Here is a 20,976-nt window from a genome sequence, read left to right on the forward strand (position 1 = left end):
TTCTTCAGTTCCCTCTCTGTTAAGTAGGAGTAATACATCTTATACAGCAAAGTTGATGGCTATGGGGTAAATTTGTTCAGGATGGTGCAGTGATCAAATTCTTATGTAATGCAGGACAAATAAGTGCCTCAGACAAACTGGAAATGAGCATTGCACACTGACAGCTGCAAGCTAATCACAGAGACTTACTCCATTTAGAAATGTGATGCAGACCAGGAAAAAAGTAGAAGGGGCTTGAAGACATGGTTGTCTCAAGGTATCTCACAAAAGCCAGTGGAAGGCAAGTATTTCTTGGGGCTGAGACATCTCTGGCTAACACAATTACATGCTGTAATGTGAGAGCTGTTGGGAGGCCATTGCAATGAGCTGGTGGCTGAGCGTCACATGAGGCACTGTAGGCTTCTGAGGTGGTCAGCCCCATTTGCTTCATTACATTATCTTTGAGAAATGGCAGGGAACTTGGAAATAAACAAGTGGGCAGCCCTGTTGCTGTGTCTGGCAGTATTGAGCTGCAGTGGTGTGTTTCAAATAAGAAACTATTTTATGTGTACTCAGAGATTAGTCTATGGAGCTTTATACATTCTCCTTTCACAGATGGCAGTGCCAGTAGGAAATATTACTATTGTTTTAAAACTCTGGTAATCACTTGCTTTCGTGCCTTTGAAAGTATAAACAGCCTCTTTTCAGGGGTTTACATGCCACAGTTGTATTACTCATACTGTGTTTCTTGCTTTGTTTGCCGGTAGAATACATACACCAATGCAGACAAGCTTTTGGAGGCTGCAGAGCAGTTGGCTCAGACTGGGGAATGTGACCCTGAAGAGATCTATAAAGCAGCCCGGCATCTGGAAGTACGGATTCAGGATTTTGTCCGGAGGGTGGAACAGAGGAAACTTCTCTTGGACATGTCAGTCTCCTTCCATACCCACACCAAAGAGGTAAGATGTGCATGAGGGAATTTTGCTGTGTGTTGTGGGGTGCTGCAAGAGGCTGACTTTGAAAACTCAGGTCACAGAGAAAAGACATCTTCATCAGACAGGGCTGATATTATCTAGTTCATTTCATGCAGATGACTAACTGTTGTAACGAGGAAATAAAATGTGAATTAAACATATGAGTGTTACACTAAAATACAGGGGCAGCAAATCAAGTGGTACTTAGTTCATGACTAGAATGTATTGTTAGAAAGCAAGAATTCTCTTGTAAGAACATGAGTTGATATTAACACATTAGGTATCAGCATGCCAGTAGTGTGATACGTATCCTCAGAGGGATTCCATTTGAATGTAATGTTAATTAATTTAGCCATTATTATTATGTGTTACTGGAAATCTTACATTATTTAATGAGTTAGACTTCACTTTTCAAAATAACTCTTAAAGAGCAAATAGTCACATACTGAAACAGTGAATCAGTGGGGACCTGAATAAATGCTTTTTAGTGTAATTGAGAAATATCCAGAGATAAGGCTGTCTTGCCAGAGATACAGTGGACAGGACATCAAATGGGAGGCCACTGGGGATGTAATTAAAGCATACTTCAAATTTTTCTGCAGGCCAGAGGCCATTCAGTGGTGAGTGACTTTTACAAATAGGGTTTCTGCTGAGAGAGAGATGGAATTAGTCAAGATGGTTGTTTTCATGCTCTGCAGCATCTGTTTGCAAAAGCACTCTTGATCATGCCTGTGTTTGTTGATTTACACGTTACAAACCAGTTGTGTATAGCAGGCTTCAGTGTGTTGGGGAGCCTCCTGAAGTAGAAGGTGTGTGTACATGTTCATATTTACCTATGTGGAAGATGGACTTACAGCATGTCTACTATAGCTGTTGGTACACGAAGGTTTTTCTTTTACATTCTGCTTCTGCAATATACTAAAATATAGTTAACTTTCAGCTTGTGAGTACTGCTGTTGTTTCCAAAGTAGCTCAAATGCTTGCAGCTATGCCGGTTTGCCACTGGGGAAACTTAATTGGTTATTTCCTCAGTAAAAATTATTTCTTAACAGTTTCCTACTGTGATTAACCTTGCTTCACCTATGCAGGTGATGAGTAGTCAAAAACAAAAGATAGGCATGACTCTAGGAAGTTTTTGGTGTAAATAATATGTGTTCTATCATCAACATTTCTTCTGATAATTACTGGTATTGTGTAGCCTAATTTGGGTTTGGGAAATAGAGCTTCACTACATTAAGGGTTTGGGATTGCAGTGCATTATACTCACTCCTGTCTGTCTTCAACAAGAAGGGAGTTTGCCTGCTCCAAACACCTGGTTTTAATGAGCTCTGTTTTGGTGAATAGAAAAGCAGATGTATAAAAATGAACATTTTTTGAAAATTGTTTTAAAAGCCAGTCTTTTGTGATAGCATCAATGCTGTTTCATAGGTGTTGAGAGTAAATGCTAAATCTCTGCCTCATAAGCATTTACCCATGGGACAGATTGGTGCTGTGATGCCTTTTTGGAAAGTTCAGTAATTACTTCATGTTACTTTTAAGGAGATCCAGAGTGGACAAACTCTGGGTGCCTCTCTCCTATAAAGGTCCCTTGCAACCCAAACTATTCTATGGTTCTATAATTCTCTCTCCAGAGGGCCAGTCAAGGGAGCTGTAGCATAAAACTGGGACATCAGCAAAGTCAGGGTGGACACAGGAATCCACATCCATCAGAATGAATGAAAACCATTGGGTTGGGTTGCTGAAGTTATTGCAGTCTCAAACGGTTCCCCAAAATCTGAGGATGCCCAGTAGCTCTGCAAGAAAAAGGAAGTTTTTGTTTACTTATTTCTGTGTTACTTCATTCCTGTGGGGACCAAACACTGATTTTCTGAAGGTTCAATGAATTTCACTGTGTGTCATTACCTGCTTCCTTCAGGGACATATTTCTGCACTGGTGGGAGTCACGCAACTCAATACCTCATTTCTTTTGCCAAAAATAACAGGTGAGGAAATTGCTGTGGTTTTAGTGTTTGTCTGCCAGTCATAGGGATCCCCACAGACACACTGAAGTAACAGCATACTGCCAGGGATGAAGTGGTACAAAGGGCAAAGCATTACAACAAGAGAGCCTTAGCACATGTTTGGATCTGTATTTGCCTTTTTATGCTATAAATAGATGGGCTCAAGTAGAAATGACGTGTTGCTTGGCCTTGCTTGGCTCTTCATGTATATTGTGAAATATACATGAGTATACCATGTATACATACCAATGTAATTGTCATTCTTCAATACTGATACACATTTAAATAATAACAGATAGAGGGAGGCCCTGCAGACAGACCTCAGGAAATTAGAGAACTGAGCAATCAGCAATTGTATGAAGTTCAACAAGGGGAAGTGACGGATTCTGCATGTAGGATGGGACAACCCTGGATATACGTACAGACTGGGGAATGAGATGCTCTAAAACAGTGCCAGGAAAGGAACCTGGGGTCCTGGTTGATGGCAAGTTGAATCTGAGTCAGCAGTGCCCTGGCAGCCAGGAGAGCCAACCGTGTCCTGGGGGGCATGAGGCAAAGCATCACAAGCCGGTCAAGAGAGGGGATTGTCCCGCTCTGCTCTGCACTGGGGCAACCTCACCTTGAGTATTGTGTGCAGTTTGGGGCAGCACAATATAGGAAAGATATTAAGCCATTGGAAAGCGTCCAAAGGAGGGCCGTGAAGATGGTGAAGGGCCTTGAGGGGAAGCCATATGAGGAGTGACTGAGGTTGCTTGGTCTGTTCAGCCTGGAGAAGAGGAGACTGAGGGGAGACCTCATTGCAGTTACAACTTCCTCAGAAAGGGAAGAGGAGGAACAGGCACTGATCTCTGCTCTACGGTGACCAGTGACAGAACCCAAGAAAAAGGGCCTCAAGTTGTACCAGGGTAGGTTTAGGTTGGATATTAGGAAAAGTCTTTTCACCCAGAGGGTGGTTGGGGGCTGGAACAGCTCCCTGGGGAAGTGGTCACAGCACTAAGCCTGACAGAGTTCAAGAGGCGTTTGGATGATACTCTTGGGCACATGGTGTGGCTCTTGGGGATGGGCTAAGGGTTGGACTAGATGATCCTTTTGAGTCCCTTCCAACTCAGCATATTCTGTGATTCTGGTTTTTTGGCCCTAATGCAGGGAACTATGGCCTAGATGTATTTTTCATCTAAGTTTCACAAATTCTCATTTTTTAATGTTGTATTAATATACTGAGACAAAACTCGTTAAAGGGAGAATTAAGTAGAAAGAATCTGTCTTACTGACACTGTTTTTATGGAAGTATTCTAAATATCTTCCTACAATGAACATGTTTCTTCTGACAGTCTTCCTATCACAGATGAATTGTGTTTCTGATGTGGTAATTCCCAGGTGTGGATGAATTCATTGGTTGTGAACTTCTCACTGCTTTACCTGTACTCTGCCCAGCTCTTCATCTCTACATGAGGCTGCTCAGATTCCCAGCACCTGAGAAACTCTTAACAGCTCCTATTTTTGAAAAGTGATTTTGTCAAAGAAATGTTTCCTTTTGTAGTCTGTCTTCCTAGAATTTCTTCACCATTAGGGAGTCATTTAAATGCAGATATCCCACGGGCAATGAAAGTTAAGCATGTTTTTTTTATAGTACAGTGGACTTGAATCACTGCTCAGTTCATATGAAAGCATTATAAGAGGATTCCTTCTGCTAAACACTTACTTATACAGTTGAAGGAATATGAAAAATAAAGTCAGTTAAGCATAACAATAATTTTGATATTTTTTTTAAGTGACCTTACTTAAATGGAATAGGCTGAAATAAGGACTTTCTGGTATGGTAATAACATTTTAGAGGCATAAATTTAGAGCAGTTCCCTTAGTGATTACTAGTGTCATAACTCATGAGTGATGTAGTTGTCCTACTACCATGCCTATAAAATAGTTTTTGTGTGTCCCACTGTCCTACAGTATTCATTATGCTCTTTTAGCCTGTAGTCAATATTTTCGTGCCCTTTTAGACCAAGGTATTCCTGATGGTGCGCACAGAAACCTGATACCTTGAGGATCAAATCCAATTATCTGGATGGCAGGGTAAAGTTATAAATTATTATCACTGTCATAAATGCATTCAACGGTCTTGTACCTGAATAATTTCTCTCAGGATTAAGTGTGATTGAATTCAGGTTTTACTTCAGATCTGAATAAATTATTGGCAGGATTGTCAGATCTTTCACTTTTATCACAAATCTCATGATAGTTGATGTTTTTCTGTGAGCTTTCAGCTGCTATGATCAAATGATGATACAGGGTTCTTGGCTGGCATTTGATTTTGTTTAAAAGAAAATAGTTTTTGAGCCTCTTGGAGAAGAGGTTGCAGATGTGATGAAATCACACCCTGAAGACTCAAAAACCTCAAGGCAAATAATAAAAACATCTTGTAATTCATTGTCTGAATCTTAATAATTTAGTGTCTCACAATTTTATACTTAAGATTCTGAAGTGTACTTTACAATTCCAAGTATTAGAATGTAGACAGGAAAGAACACTGTCACCATTTCCATATCATTAAAAACTTTTAAAATACTCTTGGTTAATTAAATGATGATTTAGGTTTGTTGTGTTACTTGTTGTATTGACTGACAATGCAGTTGCTAATTTAAGAAGAAGAAGGAACTTCACTGAATTTGAATCCTTCTACAGCATATTGGTCTTAACTGAACTACAAAGCAGTTCTGAAATTGTTTCGTAGCTCTTTGGGGCATGAAGAGCATGTTCTACCACTTCTAGGCTTCTCGTTTCTCTGTGGGCTTCAGATTTCCACTTCTGTGTTGAGTCCAGCAGGAAAAAGCCCGAGAGGCAGAGTAGTGTGGTTTCAGGTCATGTGCCCTGTGCTTTGTTGGCCCTCAGTGGGTCAGAAGAGCAGTAGGATGAGGTGCTCAGGGCTTCCAGCTCCATGTGGAGCCTGCCAGGTCTACCTGGCCCACAGAACAGGAGGATGAGTATGCTCAGAAAATATTTTATGTTGAGAACAATGAACTGCCAGACTCTTAACAGGTTCTTACTGAACATGTGCAAACTGGAACTTGGCAGAGGTCTTCTGAGTGACCAAATTTGGGAAAATTTTCACAGGGATGACATAATGTGTATTCTTGACATTAAGGCTAAACCCTGCAAAATTTCAAACCCTTGCTTAAAAGCATGGAGGGTCTGGAGCATCTCATTTGAGCAGAAATAAGACTCCTCTTCTAACACAGGCAAAATAACTTCTTTTTCCTCTTCCTCTCATTCTGGACCTTTTACCTCAAAATCAATCAAGTTGTACCTTAGGCAGATACCTGGTATGGAAAGTTTCACTCCGAACAGCTTATCTGATAAGACCATGAGAAACTGAGAGCAAAGTCCTGGACCATTAAGTGTCAGACGACTTCCTATACTATAACCTAAATTATTTGTGGTCAGCAGGTCACCTTGGTCACCCCATAGAGATCAGTGGGGTTACTCAAGTGAGTAATGGAGTGGGTCTGCCCTGTCAGTCAGGAACAGTAACAGCGTTTTATTGCAGGCACTGCTAACTTTATTTTACTTGGTAACCAAGACCTGTGAAATTAAATTCTCTCTGCTTCAGTTGAATATTGTGATTAGGACATTATTTCAGTGTAGATCACTAATTTTGACAGGGCTTGTCCCTCACTTTGAGGCAGAGGGAGCAGAAAGCTCATGGGGCTAAGGTCAGCTGCTGTTGACTCTCCTTGGAAGAGTTGACAGAATGTATCAAAGTTAATCATGGAGCAAACATGACAGTGGTTCTGGGATATATAGTGTAATCCTGTCATTCATTGTAAATTGACCCAGGATTCAAAGTTAATGTTACTGTTGTTTGACTTTTACTGCTAATATTGACTTTTTTTTCAGAGCAATCGTCCATTCCATAATAGAGATTTGTGGTGCAGGGCATACTCAGTTTAGCAACTCCACTTCCTGGCAACTTCTGGAAGTTCTGGAAAAGTCTTGTTCTCTGAGCATGTCTACCACAAAGTATTTGTCTTACACACTTACACACTACTCCTGTTCTGAACAGCACTTTTGTTCCTTTTCTTGTATTATGTCCAGATTTAAAAAACAAGGAAAAGATGAAAAATTGAAATGACCCAAACTGTCTCTGTGCACATAAAATAATCACTGAGTGGCCATTTGACATCCCAGCACTTTACAGTGTTAGAATGAAGCACTATGTGCCTTATTCAGAAGCTAGAAATTTTGTCCTTCATTGGCATAACATTACATTAACCTGCAGACTCAAACTTTGAAAATATTTCTCACTGCAGGGCTGTGAAACCTCAAATCTTAGACTTATGCCTTTTATAAGGATAAACATTATTTTTTTCTGGGAGCTGAATCTGTTAGTTTGATTAGGAGAGTATTATAAGCATAGAAATCACAAGACAAGAGGATGAAAAAAACCCAAATGATTTTATAAGGGATTAAGATTGAGTGCACCCTATGTAAGTTCACAGACCACCAAGTTGGGTGGGACTTTTGATCTGCTGGAGGAAGGCTCTGCAGAGGGATCTGGAGAGACCTAATTGGTGGGCTGAGGCCAGTTTTGTAAGGTTCAATAAATCAAAATGCCAGGTCCTGCACTTGGGTCACAACAACTTCATGGAGTGCTACAGGCTGGGGCTGGAAAGTTTCCCCATCACAAGGACCTGGAGATGCTGGCTGACTGGCTGAACATGAGCCAGAGTGTGCCCAGGAGGATAAGAAGGCCAATGGCATCCTGGCTCGGATCAGCAATAGTGTGGCCATAGGACCAGGGCAGTGACTACCCCTTGTACTTGTCTCTGAGGAGGCCACACCTTGAGTGCTGTGTCCAGTTTTGGGCCCCTTACTTCAAAAAGGTCACTGAGGTGCTGGAGTGTGTCCCACGAAGGACAATGAAGGACAACTGGTGAAGGGTCTGGAGCACAAGTCTTATGTGCAGCAGCTGAGGGAACTGGAGGTGTTTAGTCTGGAGAAAAGGAGGGTCAGGGGGGACCTTATTGCTCTCTATGACTCCCTGAGGTGGCAGTGAGATGGAGGTCGGTCTCTGCTCCCAGGTAACAAGTGACAGGATGAGAGGAAATGGCCTCAAGTTGTGCCGGCAGAGATTTAGTTTGGGTATTAGGAAATTCTTTTTCACAGAAAGGGTTGTCAATCATTGGAACAGGCTGCTCAAGGAAGTGGTGGAGTCACTAACCCTAGAAGTGTTGAAAAAATATTTGGATATGGAATGTAAGGGCATGTTTTAGTGGTGAACAGGGTGGTGGTGGTAGGTGGATGGTTGGACTTAATGATCTTAAAGGTCTATTCCATCCTTAATGATTCTGTGATTCTAAGTAACTGCTGGGCATTTTGTTTGGTTGGTTTTCATTTTGTTTTGTTTTGGTTTTTTAAGTGCTCAGTTCCTAAACATTCTAATATTCTCATCAGAGGTGGATTTGCAGGCAGAAAGCAGAGGTAGAATTCAACTGCCAGAGCTGAACATACAGGTTACGTGTGTGCCATCCCTTGCCTGTGTGGCAGATCCCTTGGCAAGATAGATGGGTTGTGAGTTTACTTTTATCATTCTGATAATTGTGGCTATGAAAAGTGTTATTTTTTGTGTGAGATATGTAAAGCAGCAAAATAAAAGCAAATCTCTCTCCAGCTCCAGAGGGTAGACTGTGGCTTTGACCAAAATGCCAACATTCACCAGTGATTAACTTTGGTGGTTTCTTTCCAGAGTTAAATCTTGTGTGTAAAGCTACCAACGACCTGGGACTGGGAAGCAGGACAGCTGGGCTGGTGCAGGGTGCTCTTCTTTCCTGTCCATTTGTTGCCTAAAAGCAAGTTTTTTTCATGAAGGATTAAGAAGCTGAGAATGAAAAGAGCTGTGGTATCCTGGCAGCACATCCCGCTCTTGAGCTGGGGAGTTTGAAGCACAGCCAGACCACTAGTGAATAAAATTCTGCCATCTGTGATGGCAAAAAATTGTGGGACAGAATCAAAGTAATAAGAATTAAATGCTTGTAAATGCAGCCACATAAACCAAATGTCAGGAATGCAAACCTGCTGCAGAGCGAGGGCAGGCACATGGAAGAGAAGTTTTTTCCATCCTTCTACCATGCGCTAGCCAAAGGATTCCTATAAACTGCATCTAAGTTCACACTTGGCTATCCACATTTTTCAGGCCATTCACCAGCACTGTTGCTGAATGATGGCTCCACTCAAATATTGTCAATGGCTTTTGAGGGTCCTTGCATGTGTTTTGTGTGTTATGGAGATGGGTCTCCAGCCTGTATGCCTTGTTCTCCAGATAACAGTGGTTCATGCTGCAGCTAGAAGGGAGTTTTATGAACATCTTTAAATAGGACGTGCCAACTCTCATAAAGTACCTTTTTATTAGACACATGACTACCCGTTGTCCCGATTGCCTGAAGCTGAGGAAGATGAGCTTCCCCCAGTTCCAGTGCGTGGGCTTTACCTCTGTGTACGAAGGCAACAGAGTGGGCAGCTGATGCCTGCAGTAATTTGTGTACTGAGTAAATCTGCATCAAAACCATTCAGAGACACTCCTGTAACTCACTCATCACTTCAAAGACACGTTCTGTTGCGCCTTAAGTACGCGTGTGCAATAGAGTTATGCAACAAGTTTAAAAGGATGTCAGTGTAGTGGTTAAAGCTGATGGATTCAACAAGACTGTTTCCTTAAAGAAAGGCCCCACAGTTTGTTTAATCCTTAGCAAGTTTCAGAATGATTCAGAATTGTCACAAACGGTTTATTTCTGAGATTCCTAGGGCATAGTGCACAAAGTTGCAGAAAAGGCTCAAAGCAGCAGATCAGGGTAAGACTGCAAGTGGCCAGTCACTGGAAAAAGCTCAGAGGAAAGAGACGATGCAAATTCCATTTGAGAAGTAGTGAAACAGTAAAAAAGTAATGAACCAGTGAAAAATTAAAGGAGAATGTAATGGTACCTGCATTTATTTTACTAAATTGCTGATTTTGTAGTGTGGAAAGCTTCTCCAGCACCAAATTGTACTATATTACACTGGTGTAAATCTGAGTAAATCTTTGATATAGGAAGAACTTTTCTAAGCCTATTATCAGAATGATCAAGTGCAGAATGTTCTTGGTACAGTTGCTGAAGTTAATTACATCCAGATTCATAATTACAAGTAACATTAAAATTACAGTAGAAGAGGAACATGATTTTACAATTTATGATGGTAGTAGAAGAAGCACAGAACATGTACATCTGATTCTTCAGTTATAAGCCAATTTTCCCTCCTACAGCAAACAGTCCCTGAATTACATTTACATGACCTTGAGCTGGGGATCTACACATTCCCTGATGTAAACCTAGCTACCCAAAGCATGTTTCCCTTGAGAGGAGATTATTTTGTGCTATATCAGTCTGGTCCATGCAGGTCTTGGAAAAAGCATCAGATGTTTAGGCAGTGCAAATCCTTTTGCCACAGGCAAGGTTACTAATTAAAAAGCATCAGCATACAGAAGCACCAGATGCAGCCCAACCAAGGATGAATGTCAAGAAATTGGCCAGGAAAAAGGAAAAAGCAAGAAAGAGGTTAGGAAGAGATCAGATTTTTCACAGAATGTTCCCTTTCTTTCCACTCGCCGTTTCTTCCCGACCAGTTTGGTGGTATCTGACGTTACTTCTCGCAGCAGGGAGTCTCATCAGTTGTGTCTTACCATGGAAGTCACGTATTGTGGCATTTCATGTGTAGTGTCTGGTCATATCCCATCCTGTCACGTTTTATTATGTGTGCTGTCATTATGTGACACTTCACTGGTGGCATGTGGTCACTTTGCCGCTCATCATTACACACATCGTTTTCTGTGTTTCTGTTGACGTTTCCACAAGACCTTGAATGTGACTTTGGACAATGTTGTTGAAATACGCTTCCAATTTAAAACAACCACCAATTCTTTCAACTGAAACAGGACTGGATGCATTCTAAGTGTGACTACACATCACCTGATGTAGGTTAATTGTAATTGTGCTGGAAAGTTTTAGCATCTCCACCATGTTGGTATGGGGAAATCGAAGCAGAACAGGCAATTTAGTAAAGGTTGTGCAGTGAAACCAGATGCAAAACAGTACTTGAACAGGTGCTTAAACATAAGCACAGACAAGTCCTACCATAAATTACTCTGAGCTTGAGGTCTATGTGACTTCCTAATGCATATTATGAAAAAGCTAAATGTTACTACTCGGAATAGGTTTGTGTAAGCCTGTCATAGTAGCAGAGTCAAGTAGGGTTGATGGACAACTCTCTGTGGAGCAATTCTGTTTTTGGTTTGATTGGATTTTTTTTCCTCAGCCTGCCCTTGCTTCTCTGAACAATTCATGGAGTAGCACCAGGGTCCCTGTATTTCACTGAATTCTTCTGCATTCTGCTCTAGTCTTCATTGCTGTGATGAATGTTCACTTGCTGAGTTGTCATGAGCACCTTTTTGGGGCCTGTCCTACAATACATGATGCTTCTCTAACATAGTGAAGGGGTAGCACATATACCCTGGAAAGTTGCTTCTTTCCATTAACATCCTTGTTTTGAATGACTGGCAAAAAATGTTGTACAATGGTAATTTTCATGGCTTGAACCGTCTGGTTCTTTGCTTTGCAATGGTCTCATTACTCAGTGTTTTTAAACTGCTTTTGAGGTGAGTATAACTCATCTCTGTCGCTTACAAATAGCAGCATATAAACATTGGGTGTTTAACAGTTATTCCAATCATGCAGGCAACATTTTCTTAGCAATCCCTTTAGGTTTCAGGTTTTGTTTAAAGTAGTCCCTTACTCTAAGTCAGAAGCATTAATTTCTAAGTAACAGGCACAGATGTCCTTCAAACCTACAGTAAATGGTCTCATTAAGTACTTGAGTAAAATGAAGGGTATTGCATCAGCTAAAATAGCTGGGAATAAAGAGCTGTATTGTCTCTTGGATGGAGGGAAGCTGTCTGTGTTTTATATCCAAGAAAGATGCAGAGGTTGTTACAATGTATGAGAGGTACCAGATGCTCCCTCAAAAGAAAGAGGGGGTGTCGTTCTTCTTTTCCACTGTTCTAGGAGTCAATTATCTAGGAGATAATTAATTTTCTTGTTTAAAGCCATGTCACCTTGATAAATAAATCTTCAATTCTGGAGCCTCTGTGGACCTTCAGCATGAACTTTTTAGGGTGAGGTATTTGCCTGAGACTTTTGTGTAGCTGATAATTATAACATTTTTGCATGTGGTTTGCATCAGTCAGATTTGTGGTCGAATCTCTCTGATAGACATAGTTCAGGTTTTAGCACTAATGCATTAGTATCTCCATATCCAATTAATCATACCAAAGCCCAGATCAATCTAAGGAAGCACAAAAAATTATTTTTATGTTTCTTCTTTATTGTTTTCCAGGATTCTGTATTTTTGCTTTAGTACATGTTAAATAATGCAGTGTAGAAGTTATTTTCTTTTCTGGAGACATGTGTCACTGGAAAACTTAGTAAAAGTCATCACAGGTGTATGTGGAAATATTGCCTTAATATTTGGAATGTTTGCATGTATCTACATATGCCCTCTGTGTGGGTTCAAGTTTGGAGTACGTAGGTGAACGGGACAAGTGCTCACAAATTTTGCTTGTGCTAGGAATAAAAGAAGTCAGTTTCTGCACATATGAAATAGAAGTTGTGCTGTGCAATGTGTCAGATTTCAATGAAAAATTGAAACAGTTCACTCAGTCTAGACTATCTAGCTGTTTAGAGTAGGTCACAGCATGAACTGGAAATGCACAAGGTGTCTAGTGATTTGGGGCTTTAATAGTCAGGATTTTTTTTTAAGTGCTTGAATAGTTGCAGTGGAATGAAACATCAAGCACTAATAGGGAGTGATTTTCCTGAGCAGCGACAACCAGGATGTGATTTCTGTTTCATGATTAACAGCCTTTCTGACTCTAGTGTTGCAGTGACAGTGGAGTTCATCTTTTCACTGCTGTGGCATTCACAAGTGGGGCTTGGTAGCAACTTATTCCAGGTGCTATTAGTTGTAGCACGTAACCTGGGAGATTTTTGAATCAGGTTCCTATTGTGAATTGTTCCTGAAGGATCTTCCTAATATTATTGACTGATTCTTTGTATTAGGATTTCCCAGGGATTGGTGAAGTCTAGAGGATTAAAGGCCTCTGAGTCAAGGATGACCTAGATTCTGATAGATTTTATTATGCAAATCCTCACAGTCAGAGGTCATTAATGGAAACATCTGAAGCTAATATGAGTTAATATATTTGAGTGCTCTCAGAAATTAATGATTGTTTTGGTTCCAGGTGAGTACAATAGAGTTTAAGTATTTTAAAACTGTTTTGATTTAGAAGTGTGCTCAGAAAGTGATTTAGGATCTTAAATGTCAAAATCCTTTTGGCTGCTGGTAAAAATTGAGTTCTGAAGACACTTTTGAAGATAGGATTTTCCTCTGAAAATCGGGGGATTGGAAACTTTCTACTCTGCCCTTTCTAATGATGATTTCAAGAGATTCCTAATGTTGAAGCAAGTTCTTGATTTCACTGTCATTTTTGTAAAGGAGCATTTTTTGTTATCTTAAATGGGAAAACGAGAAATGACAAAGAACAGAAAGAAATTAAAAAACTGCTGGCTTTCCCACCTCGAGACAGGATGATGGTTTAAACACATAGCCATTTTTCTCTTCTGTATTTACAATGTGCTCTATTACTTGAAGATCTGCTAAGCAGAAAAAGGAATATTCCTGAACAACCTGGTCCACGTCTGTTATAGTCCAGCTGTCCCTACTGTTTGAGCGGCTGTAGGGATTGGATCAAAACCAGAAAGATTCTGAGTGTAATTCATGTATAAAGGCATTAATGCATTTTCCCTTATGGTGGCTTCTCAAAGTTCAGGGCATGAATCTAAGGCCACAAATGAAAAAAACTCTCTGACTCTTTAAATGTGTTTTTGTTCTCTCATTTATTTCACAAGCCTGACTGCTTACTTATATTTCATTCTTTTATGCTATGCCTTTTTCCTGAGAATGTGAAAATATGTAAATACCCTGAGCAAATACATTCCATTGCAGGCCAGTAGTAGGGCAGTCCATTATGATTACGCTACTTATGAATAAACAGAGGTGTTTACCCAAAATATTCAAAGCTGATACTGAAAATCTAAAAAGCCTTCAAATTAAGCATATGTTTTAAAACTTGTTTTTGTAAGTCTGTCAAGCAAGGAGTCGGTAACAGAGGTGGGGACAGAGCACAAGGTGTTCGGCTCTCTCTTTTCTGGTATCATGAGCAGTGCGGGGACAGGTTCTGATTTTGATTATTTTGGTTTAGGTCAGCATGATATCCTTGAAGTCCTTAGTGTGTGTATAGTGTAGCATTTGGTGACTGGCCTTAGGTGCAGACCCTGGGCTGTGAGAAGCTTTGCCAGCTGGAGCCTTAGGTGTCCCTGTCCTCCTCTTGTTTTATGTGGACATGCAGAATTTGCAGTCTAAGACGAAATGCTGTAAGATGCGGATCAAGAGCAACTCGTTTTGAACACAAATGGTTTTACCAGCTCTTTGTCACCCACACACATCTGTCGTCCCCTCCATGTGCACCCCTAGGTCCCTCTGAGACCAACTGCTCTGCAGCTCCCTGGAATGGCAGGCAAAGCTGCTGCCAGCACCGCGTCCCTTGACATTTCCCAGTGCACTGGCGCAACGTGTTGTTTCTCACTCCCGTACTTCTCTGCTACCTCGCAGCACATACCAGCAAAATGTGGGTTAATGGGGCAAGCATGGCACAGAAAACAGTCTCTCTGGTGGAGTCATTAGGATTTGCTGGCAGGCTGCCAGCTCAGTAGGTGGAATTTTACACTCACTCTTCAGAGCAAGCTTAAAGGGGAAACCTCCGTTCGCTTTAAGCCTTTACAGCCAGCGAGAGGCTACTGGGACATGCCTGCCCCTGTCCAGACCTCTGATGAACAGCTGGCTGGAAATTCTCATCTAAGCACTTGCAAATGATTTGTTGCTGTGATTGTGGTTTTAAAATTGGTAGTCAAGACTATTTAAAATTAATGGATCTGCATGGGGTTGATTGGTGATGTTGCTGTCTCCTATGTTTGGATTTTCCCAGAGTTAAAATGCAGAGTCTGAAGTGCATTTTGAGGAGGGGGTTTAAGTGTTGGAAACAAAAAAAAACCCCAAACCCTGGGAAGGTGTAGCTGAGCAGGCACAGCTAGACTTCAGCCAGTACCGTACATACATACCAAAGATTTTAGGTCTGTTCTGCAACAGGCTTCAGCTGCATGTAAAATTAATAGCAGCTGATAGTACTCAGCTCCTGAAAGGGTTAGGTTGTCACAGCTGTAGGAGATTGTAATTTGTTACTTATGTAAAGAGTTAATGAGAATAATATAATTAGTTATTGTCATAGAATAAACTGAAATTCAAAATAATTTTTGAAAAAACCTACCTCATACTGTATTTATCTTACTTTCTTGCTTTAAATGGGATCGATAACAAATGTATCTTTTTGATTTTAGAAATTTTAGGTCAGTTTTCATGTGAAACATGCAACCCTGTTTAATGCTTATGGATCTGGAAATAGAGAGCAAAAGGGTTAAATCTCAATCCCTCTGTGATTTATATTTCCCTCCCCTCCTTCCCAGCTGTGGACATGGATGGAAGATCTGCAGAAGGAGCTCTTAGAGGATGTCTGTGCTGACTCTGTGGATGCGGTTCAGGAGCTTATCAAGCAGTTTCAGCAGCAACAAACAGCTACCTTGGACGCTACCCTCAACGTTATTAAAGAAGGGGAAGATCTAATCCAACAGCTCAGGTAAGCATCCACCTGGAGGACAGGTGTTGAGAAATCTGATACATGCTGTGGTTTAGAGGTGCATAAATAGGGAACTGTAAGATAGGATTAATTGGGAGAGTTTATTAATTCTTTGCTTATTTATAATTCTTCAGATTCTTTGAGTGTTTCATTGAAACTGCAAGGAGTGATTTGTGTGGACTGATTAGAGCAGCCTGTGGATCAGCATGGGTTTTCTGTTTGACAGAGAGATTATTTATAGGCACAGTGAAGTGAATTGAAATAAATGTGTTTGAAGTGAATATTGTTAGTTGGTATTTATAGAAGATTGTTAAATGGTTGTGAGCCAAGGCCTCATGATTTATATGGTTATTCCCGATTTAGGAGAAGTGTATTCCTCTTAATAAAATACACACGTGTCTAACAGTCTTCACTATTTCATTTTGCATGCAGCACCCTTCTATTTATCTTTGTCTGTGTGGGGTTTATTCATAGTGTCAAAGAGGCTCTTATACTGCTGGTTCTACTTGGTTATGAATTAAAACAGCTCATTTTTCCTGATTTAAAATACATGAAGAAGTTGGGGTTTGGGCTTTTTTTTTTTTTACTTTCTCAATCTGCAAGTGTCATCACATGAATGTTTGCAGAGTAAACTTACATAGAATTTGTAATTGAGAAATCTCTCTCGTTTATTCTTACAGTGGTTTACTGTGCCTTCAACTTTGTTGACAGCAGTGAGTTTTCGTGCCTTTAAGGGATGTACTGAGTGTCAAACCAAGTCCAATGCATCACTTATTATTTAGATCTTTGTATTGTTACAGGTTACCCTTATTTACAAGCACACAGTGTGCATGTTCTGTATACATAAATAATATGCAAATCTCCCAGATCTTATGCATTTCACCAGAGACTGTCCCAGAGAGTTAGATCGCCCTCCTCACCCTGAGCTTTCCTAATCTGATGCCCTAACTTTCCACCTGAAAAGTTCAGAAAACCATGAGCCATGATAGGAAAAGCCTAAGATGCTCTAGAGCAGAATGGATAATGAAAGACTGGTGGAGTTCTGCTCTTAAGAGCCCTCCTGGAGTCCTTGAGCCTTCTACTACTGCATGTGCTAAGCTTTTCTCTAAAGAACACTCTGGAGGCAGAGTGTTCTCCTCTGGGTCAGAAAAGAGGTCTGAGAGGGCTGCTCTACATTTTGATTGCCACATTGGAGAGCCCATGTAAATTCCTAGTCTTGCTGTGCATGGCTTGCCTGCATCGCAGTGGAGGAGTGAGGGATCTGAGCTCTGGTACTGCTTGCTGAGATTAGAGTTGGAGAGGAAGGATCAGAAGCAGACATAGCTACGTTCCATCCATCTTCACCTTTACTGATGAGAAAAGTAGAAAAGAAACATGCTGGGTTTGGAAAGTGAACTGCCAGAAGGAAGGAGTTTTAGCTAAGAATGTATGTATGGCCAGCCATAGCAGATAAGTCAAAGTTCTGCATGGTAATTTCCCTTTATGCACAGGAAGCATTTGCAAAGTTTATGGCAATTCTATGAGATCACAAAAATGGCAGTGAGATTCTGAATTTTGGTTATTCTTCCCACATGTTGGCACAGCACCACTTCAGTGTGAACACACATGAAGTGCCTGAAAGGGACCTTGTATATGCTCATCAGGTGGAGTGTGGAGTGGTTTGTGGGGCTGCAAAAAGTGTCTGTGTTCAAGCAGTCCTGGTTCTGGTTGTGGGATTGGCCTAAAGGATTTTTGCCTGCACCTGAGTCAGTAGGAAACTGGCATGTAGAGCTGGAGCATGGCCAGGGTAATACCTGGAGCTGGAAGTCAGTGGAGCATGGGAAGAGGTGAACTGCAAGATAGTGTGTGGGACTTCAGCTTTCTCTTAATGTAAACTTAGTCAGTTCTTAGTTTCAGTCTTTGAAAAGAGACAGTGGCCTCAGCTTTGGGACTTTTGGTTTGGAATTGGTGTCATGTCCAAATATTTGCAAAATGCCAACCAGGTTTTGTGGCAGCTGTGTTTAACAAAGAAATGTTGAGTTTCGTGTCTGGCTTGTATTCTGGGCAGTGAGCAAGGTGGAACAAGGTGAGCATATTTGTGCAAAGTGATCCCCTGCTTCTGATAAAGTCAAGACCAGACACAGAGAGAACACTGTCTGGACAACAAAACACACAAAGGTTTGCAGTACGGAACTGTCAAGATGATCTTATTGAAGTGTTGGTTTTGAGCACTCTGACTAACTGCAAAGCCTGTAATGGGATCCTGGACTCTTTCAGATAATGAAGCAGAACTGTGTGGAAAAAACCATGAAGCCGCCTCTGCATATGCCCACTCTAACAGCTTTTGTGGCTGCTGGTGACAGTAAAGAAGACACAGATAAAGGATAAAAAGCAAAAAAACTAAAATTGCTGCAATCTTTCCTTAACACAAGGTTGCATTTCACAGTGTGGATCACCTTGTACCTGCTGTGAAAAATAGCTGAAGATTGCAAATGCTACAACAATGAAGGGAATGAAATACATCACTCTTATTAAGCATGTCATAACACAGGTTAAAAGCAATAAAATTACTAGAGCTTTGGGAAGCTTTACATTTCTTATCCTTATCTTTGAGAGAACAGATGTTGGTTTAGAGAAGATCACTTGTGTAATGGCACTCTGTGTCTCCTCCAGAGGGGTGAAGAAAAGCTCAGCTGCCTGAGCTAAATACGATGCCTGGAACTGTTCTTCACACCAGGTCTTCAGGGCCGCTGTGAGTACAGAGATCAGAGATCCTACCTGTCAGGAATAAAACAGGCCTGGCTACCAACTCTGTACCTGTCATGGTTAACACTGGAAACTTTTTTTCCATTCTTCCCTATCAGTGTTTTACTGAGGTGATCATCGTTCTCAGCAGCCAAGGCAAAGAAAATGTTTTGAACTGCAATTCTAGGGGTGCTGCTGGGGGCAATATTTCTGCTCATCTGTGAAAGGCAGAACAATAACTTGCTTCAGTGAGGTGTGAAAGAGCAGGAATGTTAAGGGCTGAAAAAAAAGCCAGTGAAGAGTTGTGTATTTTGCCTTTTTTACAGTAGTTCAACTTTTGATAATGGATATATCTCACTGAGCTTTCTCCCAGTTAAAGCACTGAAAGTGGTTATAGGAGCACAGTGTTAATTTTTAACAAACTCAGCAGCAATGTCCTGAGTTCAATCTTATGTTCCCCGAAGTTTATTTTCTTATATTTTATTCCCAATAATTTCCTTGAATTTTATAACTGTAATCCATAACCTTTCAAAGATTAGTAAGGATCTTATATTAATGCTCTCCCAGAATTTCTCAACAGAAAGAGCAAGAAATATTGTGGCAGAAGCATCCTAATCTCAGAATTTTTTTTTTTTTCTGAAGGGAGATCTTTCTCAAACCAAACTAGCCAGGGATTGTCAACACCTTATCTGACAGGACTGTTAAAAAATATCAGATTAATACTTGTAAACCTTGTATTGCATCAGTCACTGAAATGCAACTGTGGCTTGATTTGAAGAGTGAAATATTTAATGAAAAAGAATTTCTAAAACTAAGTGTGTCTCTAGATCCCATGAGAGATTATTCAACACCGACCTTGAATAATTCATTGAGTCATTTAGGTAATATCTGAATAGTAATAATCCTGCATTTGAATGAAGACATATTTCATGTCCTTTTATAGAAGACAGGTGCTGACTGAAGGAAACAGAACTTGATTGGATGCAACATCAGATTAAGCTCTAGTTTCAAAATCTCACCTAGTTATTTTCATCCCTCCTTCCTCTGTACAGCTCTAATGTGGAGGCAGAGAGAGAGACTCTGGGATCATCAAGAACTGGAAAACAGACTGACAGAGTGAGGCATAAACCATAACACCTGGAGAGCAATATCAGTGTAATATTACCTTATAAGCAAGAGAAATTGGTAGTACTTACTTCAGAATAATGCTGGAGCATCTGAAGTTCAGTGCCTCAAACATCAAGTATTTGAGGAAAAAGAGGCAAAACACATCCAAGTAGCTAACTACTGTGCAGTTAATAGCATTCTGTATTTTTGGTTTTAGTCTTAGACTTCAGATGTTCAGGCAAATGCTTGCTCTTTTCCTCTAAGGCACACTGAAAACAGAATAATGTGTGTGGTTTTTTGCCTTAAAATCTCAAAGGTGTGTTTTAAACATAGTTAAATGACTCTGTGTCAGTGCCTAGTTCAACTTAAAGCACTTTTAAAAGATTATACTTGTTTTTTTCTCAATTATGCTCAATGACAGGGTTAAATTAATTTGACTGTATGTTGTTTTGATCTGACCCTACGTGACAATAATTTGCAAAGAGCAAAGCATGAGCATTTCATTTAAGTTCTGTAGAAAACTACAGAACTGTAAATGCTTTGCTATATGTTTATGGAGGGAAAATTCAACCCAGAAAAGGGGAATAAAACCCTAAAAATTGCAAGCACGCTAGCACTCTTCCATAGTGGGGAGACTCCATGGGAACCCCTCCTCAGCTGTCCAGGTTTGCTGGACAGAAGAATGGCTCCCAGTCTCATTTGGTCCCTGCAGGACAATGTGGTGGCTTGGCAGCGTTACCTGACATCTCACTTGTCTCCCAGTATTGTTAGCTGGGTCACTGCATCTGTGGGAGTTTGTTGGTGCACTGATAGTCTGATAGGTGCTGTTGGATTTGTAATTGTCCTCCCCACCTTCTCCAAGGTAGAACTGGAGATCGATAGGAAAGATGGTAAGACCTGCTTGCTTATCCACTTCATCCTGTCATCCTACCAGTGTATTTCGTAGGGTTTTCTGTTGTCTTGGATTAAATGTGCCAAGTAATGCAGCTGCTCTCACACACCTTTGAGCAGGTTGGATGGAGAAGACCACTGCATCTAAATCTTGTTTGAGCCAAAGTACTAAAGCCAAGATTAAATTTTGGCCTCAGAGTTTCTTTTCTGGTTCTTCTGAAAGTTGAGGGACCTTTTGTGGAACATTTGAGGATAGCTTTCAGCTCTTCATGTCTGCAAAGGTTATTTAACCATGAAATAGTAATTGAAAAAAATTTACTGAGGACATAACAGACTGTAGGTCAGCTTATTAACATATGTGAGAGCACAGATAGAAAAGGAACTGTCAGGACTGTCCTGTTCTTTCAGGTACAACAAACTCCCTCTTGGCCCTAGCCCACCAGTTTAAGGGGTTTGCTCCCTTCTGCTG

General features: G+C 40.7%; 1 protein-coding gene across 2 annotated transcripts in view; it reads left to right on the plus strand.

The window, feature by feature from the left end:
- The window catches only part of KALRN (kalirin RhoGEF kinase), a 504,478-nt gene that overhangs the window by 294,078 nt on the left and 189,424 nt on the right, over nt 1-20,976 (plus strand). For both annotated transcript variants that reach the window (XM_027637175.1, XM_027637176.1), the window contains exons 12-13: nt 747-938; nt 15,616-15,785. In XM_027637175.1, the coding sequence (XP_027492976.1) occupies nt 747-938; nt 15,616-15,785 (362 nt within the window). The remainder of the gene's footprint in view (nt 1-746; nt 939-15,615; nt 15,786-20,976) is intronic.

Source organism: Corapipo altera, unplaced genomic scaffold (assembly GCF_003945725.1).
Source record: "Corapipo altera isolate COAL_440 unplaced genomic scaffold, ASM394572v1 45, whole genome shotgun sequence".
Taxonomy (NCBI): domain Eukaryota; kingdom Metazoa; phylum Chordata; class Aves; order Passeriformes; family Pipridae; genus Corapipo; species Corapipo altera.